Source organism: Planococcus citri, chromosome 3 (assembly GCF_950023065.1).
Source record: "Planococcus citri chromosome 3, ihPlaCitr1.1, whole genome shotgun sequence".
In the NCBI taxonomy this organism is placed as follows: Eukaryota; Metazoa; Arthropoda; class Insecta; order Hemiptera; family Pseudococcidae; genus Planococcus; species Planococcus citri.
Window position 1 is genome coordinate 55,338,093 of NC_088679.1, and position 10,468 is coordinate 55,348,560.

At 32.0% G+C, this 10,468-nt stretch overlaps 1 protein-coding gene across 1 annotated transcript; it reads right to left on the bottom strand.

The window, feature by feature from the left end:
- Positions 1 to 5,289: 5,289 nt before the first annotated feature.
- EbpIII (Ejaculatory bulb protein III) lies at positions 5,290 to 10,258 on the bottom strand. The gene is made up of 2 exons (XM_065357682.1): positions 9,970 to 10,258; positions 5,290 to 5,658 (listed from the first exon to the last, which is right to left on the bottom strand). The coding sequence occupies exons 1-2, from the start codon at positions 10,241 to 10,243 to the stop codon at positions 5,459 to 5,461; spliced, it is 474 nt and encodes a 157-aa protein (XP_065213754.1). The 5' UTR covers positions 10,244 to 10,258; the 3' UTR covers positions 5,290 to 5,458.
- Positions 10,259 to 10,468: the final 210 nt, after the last annotated feature.

The following is a 10,468-nucleotide window of genomic DNA, read 5'->3' on the forward strand; positions in this document are numbered from 1 at the left end:
AATTGTTTGGTTCTAATTAAAAAATTTAAATCAAATTTTCAAAATTTTGGTAAAGGAAGCTATAGGTAAGTATGAAACAAATTTTGTAATTTTGAAAGTAATTTTTAACATTTTTTTAAATTTTGAAGATTTGATTTTGATACTTACCTAAGTAAAGGATGCTACAATAAAATCAATTTTAAAACTGATTTTGAAATTTTTGAAACCCCCTAAAACTCAACGTAATCATAATTGTAAAATACCTTCAATACTTACCCAATTCTTTCCACCAACATCGGTATGACTCATATATAAGATACATATGTATAGAGTGCGGATTTTTATGCACGAAAAATCTCAAATTATGCACATAATTTATGCTTTCTAAAAGCCTGAAATATGTCATTTTTATGCATTTAAATGCTGAAAAATGCAAAATATGCACAATTGAGATGGGTGTTGTTGGAAAGCATTTTTCAATCTGAGTACAATAGTAGGACTCATTTTTTGTTATTTTCCAATTAAATTCTATAAAACACACAAAAAAAGGAAAAAAATACAAACAGCATGAATTGAAAATCGTCATAAATTGAAAAATCACAAAATCAGTTGTAAAAAATTTTTACTTTTATTTTTTGTTGTTTTGGCAGCCATTTTGATTAAAAAAAAAACTTGAAAAATGAAAATTTTGGTCAAAATTTTTGAAATATGCTGAAAATGGCCAAAATATGTCGTTTTATGCACATTTAATGCTAGAATTATGACGTTTTATGCATTTAAAGCCAAAATATGCAAAATATGCACAATCAAATTGGGCTCATTTTACTCAAAATGTTCCGAATCACAAAGATCAATTCGATATGCGCAATTATCTCGTACATATCAAAATATGCAAAAAATAAAAATCCGCACTCTACATATGTACAACAATTGTTAATTCTTTTCATTCTACTAACAATACCAACTGCTGAGAAAATGATAGAAAAGTCACCTTGAATTAAGAAAAGGAATGAGTAATTTGTCATTTCACTCATTCAGCATGACTCATACCTGGATCAAAAATTAAATAGGAATTGGGTATACCTACTTACAAAGGCAAAGAAACACATGAAATACAAATAAAAAACTTGATATTAATTGGTTGTATAAATGAACCGATCATGGCGAGCAAAAAAATCGTTGTAAGTGTAAGTAGGTAATTTGAAAGTTGAAAAATTGTAAAAATAAGCAAAAGAGTAATTAGAGTAATTATTTAAGAGCTGAAATTATGTATTATTAAAAGTCATAATCATAATCGAGTTCTAATAACCAATTTTTCAATATAATTTGCAAAATTTAAATATATTATGTATTTAATTTATTTTATTGAAAAATCTAAGTTGTGATTTTTTCGCTCGCCATGATCAGATGAACTCTGTTGCTACATAGATTACTTTATTTTTACTTTTCAAATTGTCGTGAAAAGTTTAATGCAAAAATTCGCTGGAAGCTCCAGAACGGCTTGAAACTATCACCAATCGATTTTGGAGGTCAAAAATAAGATAAAGTAATGTTACCTATAATATATTCATTTCTGTTTTCTAAATTTGATAGTCATGTCTTTCGATTTCGCTCAATTTTTTTTTAAAATATCTACCCACCCAGTAGATAAGAAACCCGCAATCAGTTTGGTCCCAACCCCCTAAGGGGGCGGGTGGGGGGGAGCTTCCATTATTTTCACATTGTCTCGAGGTACTCAACTTCAGCAGCGCATTCCTCCTCCAAAACTATGATACTTTGATCAAAACTGATTTCACAGTTCGAAAGGGTATTGAATTTTGAACTTTTTAAGCATTTTGAAATTTTCAAAATTTGAAAGTTAAACTTTAAAATTGAAAGTTCAAATTTCAAAATGGCGCTGTAAGTGGGAGCTACCATTTAAAATTCTGAAAAAATTTCCATAGATGTACCTTTTGATGCTTTTTCGAAATATTCAAGTTTCGAGATGGGATCTCTTAATGGAAGGGGAGCACCCCTCCCCCCCCAATTGGGGCAAAACTTTCGAAAAACAATCTGGGGCATGTGATATATCGAATTGTATGTTTTTGGTAACGCTGAATACGAATATGACGTTAGATTTTTGATTCGACCCCATCCACGGCCCCCAGCACCTCCCCAAATGGGGTTAAAGTTCAAAATAGGTTTTTTTCGTGCGACACATCAAATAGTATGTTTTTGGTAACGCTGAACACGAATATGACGTTAGATTTTTGATTGGACCCCATCCACGGCCCCAGCACCTCCCCAAAGGGGGTAACCCAAAAAAATGGTTTCAATCGTGTGACACATGAAATAGTATGTTTTCGATATCACTGAACACAAATATAGCCGTAGTTTTTCAAATTGACCTCACCCATGGCTCCTAGAAGCTCCCCCAATTGGTAAAAGTCCAAAAAATTGGTTGGAGGCCGTATATGGGGTCCAACCAAAAATCTGACGTCATATTCGTGTTCAGCGTCACTAAAAACATACTATTTGATGCGTCACACGAAAAAACCCCTATTTTGAACTCTTACCCCATTTGGGGAGGTGCAGGGGGCCGTGGATGGGGTCGAAATATAACGTCATATTCGATGTTCAGCGTTATCAAAAACGTACAATTCGATATATCACATGCCCCAGATTTTTTTTCGAAAGTTTTGCCCCAAATTGGGGGTGCGGGTGATCCCCCTCCATTGAGAGATCCCATCTCGAAACTTGAATATTTTAAAAAAGCATCAAAAGGTACATCTATGGAAATTTTTTCAGAATTTTAAATGGTAGCTCCCACTTACAGCGCTATTTTGAAATTTAAACTTTCAATTTTAAAGTTTAACTTTCAAATTTTGAAAATTTCAAAATGCTTAAAAAGTTCAAAATTCAATACCCTTTCGAACTGTGAAATCAGTTTTGATCAAAGTATCATAGTTTTGGAGGAGGAATGCGCTGCTGAAGTTGAGTACCTCGAGACAATGTGAAAATAATGGAAGCTCCCCCCCCCCACCCGCCCCTTAGGGGGTTGGGACCAAACTGATTGCGGGTTTCTTATCTACTGGGTGGGTAGATATTGTAAAAAAAAATTGAGTGAAATCGAAAGACATGACTCAAAAACGTTGGTCGAATTGACATGGAATGACCCAAAAATGAGTAATTTCGACTTTTTTGAGGTATAGTTTGCTTATTTGCGTTTGCATAATTGATCTTACCAGTTTTTTGTTACCTATTAGGACTTACCTATACAGTTACCTGAAGTGGGTAAAACTGGTGACTGATTTAATTTTATCAAAATCTGAAGCAGCTATTAAATTACACTACGTATGTAGAAGTCTGAAATCACCTAAAAATAAATTGAATCAATTTTTCATAGAAAACTGCCACTTTATTTTTTTATGCCATCTTTAAAATGTAAAAAAAAGTCTTGAAATATTCATTGTTATAATCAAATCAGAAGAAGTTGAGTTTTTCAACGTTTCAAATGGGCATATACAATTTGGGCACAAGATAAGCAAGCACACCAGGTGGTCAGTAATGACACATACAAACTGGGCACATAAGTAAAAAAGAACGAAAGGAACACATACAAATTGGGCACAATAGAAAAAATGAACGAAATCGAAAAGAAGCCATACTATTTCGACACACTAGAAAATAATCAAATAGGTAAAATAGATAGGACATGTATCCACACATATGTTCTCAATAGATTTCATCCAAGATGTACAATTGTACATATGTAGGTACTCATCAACAAAGTAGGTACCTAGTACCTACTCTGCTAATTCATGTACTTACAATACTTACAAGGAAGGTGCCCCTGGTGACATTCACCGATTTAAACGATTTTTGCACCATTGAATAGAGGACATCGGACATAGCCTAACCCCAAATTTTCAGCTGCTGAAGTAGATATTTCAGTAATCCCAGGGGATTTTTCGATTTTCACATGGCAATTTTGAAAAATTGCCCAGAAATCGTCGGCCCAGGTCGCATACCAAATCCTCTCGTATTATTTGGGCATTTTAATACATATCATGAGACTAGCCCGTGGTGAAATTTTCAGCTGCTGAAGTTGATATTTTTTGACCAATTTTTATTTCAAAATATGCAATGTGAAAATCGAAAAATCGCCCTGCACGGCCAAAATATCAACTTCAGCAGCAACAAATTTCACTGTGGATTAGTGTCATCATATGTATTAAAATTCCCAAATAATATGGAAGTTTTCGATATGCGACCTGCGTCGGCTATTTTTGATCAATTTTTCAAAATTGCTACTCGGATTTATACTTACGAGATGTGAAAAATCGAAAAATCGCTCTCAAAAATCGTAATATCAACTTCAGCACCTGAAAATTAATGGTGGTTAGGCTAAATTTGATGTTCTCTATCTAATGGTGCAAGAATCTTTGAAATCGGTGAATGTCACCTGGGGCACCTCCCTTGTTAGGTACATAAAATTAAACTTACATCCATCCCTATTATCCGTATTAGAGTACTGTACCTAAACTAGGTACCTACTTGCGTATTTATGCGCAGGTTAGGTGTGACAAATTTTTTACATTCAAGTTTTTAAATAAAAGTTTTAAATGCGAGGTTCATTCTTTCCATGTGTGCCCAGTTTGTATGTGCTCTTTTCGTTCTTTTTTTTCTAGTGTGCCCAGTTTGTATGTGCCCAATTTGTATGTGTCATTAGAGGGCGATTTCTAGCAGTGTGCCCAGTTTGTATGCCAGGAGTGAGAATGTGCCCAAATTGTATATGCCCTTTCAAATATGTAATACTTATCTACTTGTAATTTAAAATTTTCATTAATTTTTAAAATGTATATTGGGTAGGTACCTACTTTTCTCTCACTTTTTTTTGAAAAAATTTACCTACCTATGTAATATTTCTACGTTGGCTAAGCGTGTTTTTTTGTAAATTTCCACGAGTTGTTACATTGATTGACAAAGTTTGTGTACAAATTACCATTGTTCATTATGCGAATAATCTGATGTGCAAAAAAGAATAAAATGTTTAATTACATAACTCGCATCTTACACATGCTCGATGTCAGCATAATATTTTCATTGGCCGTTTTAAGATAAAGCACATTTACTCACCAAGATTAAAAGAACTTTAAACCTGTTTTATCACACGATGTTGTTACTCCAGCAGCTAACAGCTTATATTCGCTTTACTCGTCTTGAGCAGTGAGCTCACTTGAGAATGATACAATATATTGACACATTTTAGCAACAAGAGAAAATGTTTCGCTAATGGGCATTTAAAGCAAATTACGAAAACGTATCATATGTATGAGAATAATAATTTAATAAATATTATATAGGTACTTGACAAGATATAAAAAAAGAAACTTTTTACAAAATTAGCACAGGCGCTGAACCGTATATTAACATAATATACCTATCGTACGTAAAAATATAGCGAAACTTATAAGATAACGAGAACATGTCGAAATTTTTAAGCTTTAGCAGGTTTTTCATTTAAGATTTCGGCTCTGTATTTTTGTTCGAATTTGCCATCTGGGTCGTATTTCTTGGATAACTTCTTGTATTCGGCTGGTTTCTTTTCGATCAAGTGGACGAGAACTTTGCGTGAGACGGATTTTTGTTTTTCGTTACATTTGTCGCAACCGGAGGATAGGGCGTCTGGGAGAACCTCTGTAAAAATACAGCATTGTTTGAGCATTTTCAAGTTTTGTAATAAATCGACCAAAAAGTACCTAATTATTGTTACACTTGAAGTATATACCTATTTCTTATAACAAATCTATACGGATATTTGAGAGAAAAAAAATTAAGAATGCCACTTCAGTTTTGAATTAGAAGATTGATTGATAACAAAGTTGATAATCGAATAAACCTGCCTAATTTAATAAGCAGAAGATAGCATTGGCTCTCAGATTATCTCATTTCAAATCCCCTTGAGCAGTTGAGCTGTGAAAAAACTGAATCGATGAAAGACCATCTCCTGATCTCCATATTCGAGTTCAATTACCTCATTTTGTAATTTCTGGTTTTCGTAACCCTCCAGCGTAGAATTTTTTTCTATACTCATATCTTTTCACATTAGTCATCATGTCGATAACTTGGAAAGTGCAACAACAACATTACATAACATCCAGACAAAAATATGCATTTTAAAATTTGTACTTGTAAGTATCCAGTTTACGACGATGCGACGAACCCAAACTCGATGTCGAAATCGAAAATCAAAAGAAGAATAAACAAGTTGTCAACTTCTTGTATTTGTATTCGAGCATCTTCGCACTGAACACCGATGAAGGTCAGACACTTTCTATTTTATCGCTCCATTTCCATAACGTCGCTAATGGACTTTGCTACTCTATATACGTATATAGCTCGTCTCTCGAACAATCTGAATTTCTTACGTAACTGAATTAAAAGTAAAATGAACCAACCTAACAAATGGAAATCAATCGCGGAAACAGATCATCAATTTGATACCTAGCTAGGTACCTACACCTTGGTATAACTTCAAACTTTATCAGTGAAAGTACTTAGCGTGTGTACCGTGTAACAACGGTATCTGTATTTTTATCGATCATTTATCTACATTAGAATATAGTCAGTCTGGGCAGAGAAAGTGATACCGATCGATGGTTAACGGCTGTTTAGTTGTTGCATAAAAAAAGTAGGTACCGAGTAACTACCTATATTTTTATTGAATACGTAGCGGTTATTTAATCGACGAAAGACGAAATTATTCATGCTGGGTTAATGAGTACCTAAGTAATTATTATTTTGTTACGAGGTGTGGTTGCCTGTTCATTTTTGTTGACATTTTTTTTGGACTAGGTACTTCGTCTCTTCAAATGGGAAAAATTATGAGAATGTAAATTGAAGCTAACCTATTCTATTGGAATTATAAAAGTTACGATTGTTGATAGGTAGAAACCTTAAATCAATTTTCGAATAAAAGGAAACACTCGAGTGCATTTTTTTGAACAATTTTTAAAAAAATTTAAATTTCAAAATCTGTCAATTGATTTTAAAATGAGTAAAAGATTTGAATTTGAGTTCAAAAGTCAGAACAGAACAAGAATTTCAAAATGAGATTTGAAACTCGTGAAATTTTACAATGATAATTGGTGATATGGTTACAAAAAAATGTTGGAAAATATTTCAACATGATTCTCAACAATTTTGAAACTTGAAAGGCAAGCATCTTGGAGTTGGAAAATCTTAAGCTCTAAAATTTTCATTAGCTGTTTTTTTTTTTTTTTTTTTGTAAAATGACTGTTTTTTGAATTTTTATGTCAAAAGTCAGAACAAGAATTTCAATGAGAGATTTAAAACTCATAAAAATGTTATTGGGGTCGTTAAAAAAAAAAAAAAAAAAAAAAAAAAAAAAAAACAGAAAATAGCTCCACAATTTTTAACAAATTTGAAAGGCAATCATCTTGGACTTGGAAAATCTTTAGCTCTAAAATTTTTATTCTTTAGGTACTTTTTTTTTTTTTTTTTTTTTTGAAAAATGACTGTTTATAGATTTTTATGCTTCAAAACCCGAAGGAATTTTCATTACAATTATCACTTAGTGGTCAAATGATTATTTTCGTATAGGTCTCATTTTATTTCGAAGGTGTTAATAGCATCGAATGTCGTATGAAAATGAATCATACTCAGACCATTCTATATGGTTTAAGCTATAAATAGCTCATTACGATCCTCAACCTGCAGTGGAAGAATTTTTAACGAATGGACGTTGAAACATAGAACCTAATGTGAATGCTTATTCTGATGACGATCTCCAGGATTTTTTTTTTATTGAGAGCCAAAAAGCGTTTGTGGATTTAGAGTTTGATCAGTTTTTTTTAAATGAAAAATTAAATCAATCAGGTTGTATAATTTTCAAGACAAAATTGTGCAATTCTTTCCTGAATTAAAATAATTCAGAAATTTTTTGAGGAAAACCGCCAGTTATTGGATGGTCATTGGACGATTTTTTTTATGATACCTATCTATTGAAAACCCTCGTTGAAAAACGCCAACAAAAACCTCTCCTGATTTTGTTTCTTTAATTATCAAATCATTTTTTCCCCAGAACTTGGATTTAAAAATTGGCTGCATCGTGAATTTCTTACATAAACAGATAAGTAAGTAGGTACCTAGTTAAAATGTTTTCTTGGGTATTTGTCTAAAATTATTTTGAAAAAAGATTTGAATTGAATGTGGTGCATATTACAGATGAGAAAAAAAATCAAATTTCTGTCCCCTCTCGCTCCTCTCCTGCGAAAAAATTGGCAATTCAGTAATTTGGAAACAAAATATAAATACCTAAGTAAGTGTTTTCCTTTTCGAACCAAAAGATCAATATTTACTCTAAATTATTTTGAATTATGTACCCTTCAAAGGTACCTATACCTACTACCATTCGATTCTATATACACGTTTCCATCAATTTTTATTCATTTTGGTGAGAAAAAACACGTGAATTATATTTACAAAAAATTCCAAATTTTGAAATTTTGAAATTTTGAAGAGTTTTGTAGGCAGAATGAATATTTTACGAAAAAAACCCAGCTCCCTTTTGAACACAGGTATTGACAAAAAAAACTCACAATTTTGTTCCAAAAATTTCAAAAATCTTGAGTATTTAGAACTGAGTAATTGGAAAGAAGAATGACAATTTATCCAAGCAGCTCGTTTTTTTAACCAATTATCATAGAAACGTAGATTATTGATGAGAAAAAAAAAACGAATTTCAGTTCCCTTTGCCCCTCCTCTTCAAATCATCAACAATAATTTGGGCATTCTCTATAGGTATTGTCATTATCACATGCGAGATTCATTTTTGATTTTTTTTTTAAATCAAGATTTTATTTTAATAAATATTCACGTTTGATTAAAAAAAAAAAATCAAAAAATATGACTTCAGAACCTTTGCATTCTTCCTCTTTCTCCTCTTTTTCTGCATTCAAATTTCAAATTGAGCTATCGAGCATCTTTATTCAAAAAAGTGATTCAATTTTTTACGCTTGTTTTTGAAAATAACCAAAGTGAATTTTTTTGATAGGTAGCAATTACAATTATCCAGTTGTTTTAACCCAAACAAATTTCGCATCATCTTCAAATATTCCACAATATCCAGGGGCACGCTCGTGCCCCATCCTGCCCTCCTCCGAGACAAAAATGCGATTTTATTTTACTTTTTAAAAGCTATTTGTGATACTCATTTCAAACTTGTTTATGTAGGTACAACAAATTATGAAATCTAGTAAAGCAAGTGGATCAAACCATTTCCCAGATTTGAAAAAAAAAGTAGAATTTTTTGCATAGGTACCTATTTGGGTTTTCAAAAAAATGCTTACCTAGTAAGTATTATTTTTAAAAAAAAAGTACTTTTACTTAATTTTAGAATCATCTCGTTTTTCTATTTAAAAAAAAATCAATTAAAGTCGATGTGAAATAAGAAAGAAAGCTCAAAGATTCAATTTGTTGTTTGAACCTTGATTATCCAGCTTTTATGCCATTCTATCACATTCTTTGATAACCTCCTTCAACTTTCCAAAAAAAGGTAATTCTTATAGCAACTAAAAAAGGAAGTTTTCCGAAGGTCGATCGTCTCAAAATTTTCAATTCTCCAATAAACTGTGCTTACTTATAGGATCAACTTTTCATCGCTGTGAACTCAAAACTGGAACATTCTTCACCCTAACGACGAATTTTGAAAATTCATTGAGGGGAAAAGTTTGAATTTAAGGCTTAGTTGCAAATAAATTGAAAAGCAATAATTTCGAACAAATGCCTAGGATTTACTTTTTTTAAACAAATAAAATAATTCTGCAAAAAAGAAGTAGGTACTTCAAGTGCATTACATATTAATTTGAAAAAATTAAAATAAAAAAAATAATTTAAAAAAACACAAAGGCCTAAATCACAGACCATCTAAATTCGTACAAAATAAATATTTTACTCAATTTTTTTCTAATAAAATTTTCAACTTACTCTTCAATTCACGTCCTTCGTTGGTGCACGGTCCTTCTCCCAAAAGACATTTGATATAATTGGACAAAATTCTATCATTTTGTAACACGGAATCTACATCGAAATTATCATATTTATTGGTATATTTATCTTCGGCCAACGTAACAGCGAAAGCGATCAAAAATAAGGTAGCAAAAGTAAACGACTTCATCTTAGGTAATAATTTAATTTGACGCGACGTTGTTGTATCACTAACAATATCGGTACTTTCGAACTGATGTGTTATGATGACCATGGAGGATGTATATAAAGAGTCCCCACTATGCGTTTTCTCACATCATCGTCCTCAAGTTCCGCAGTAGGTACCTACATTATACATATCTAATTATCTATACTACAAATAAGTTCAACTAACTTGTCGTTTATGGTACAGGGTTATCGCGAAAAAAAAAATCATCTTATTGTTAATTAATTGCGTCAATTTTCGCTACAACAACGACGACTCTAGATTTAACTAGAT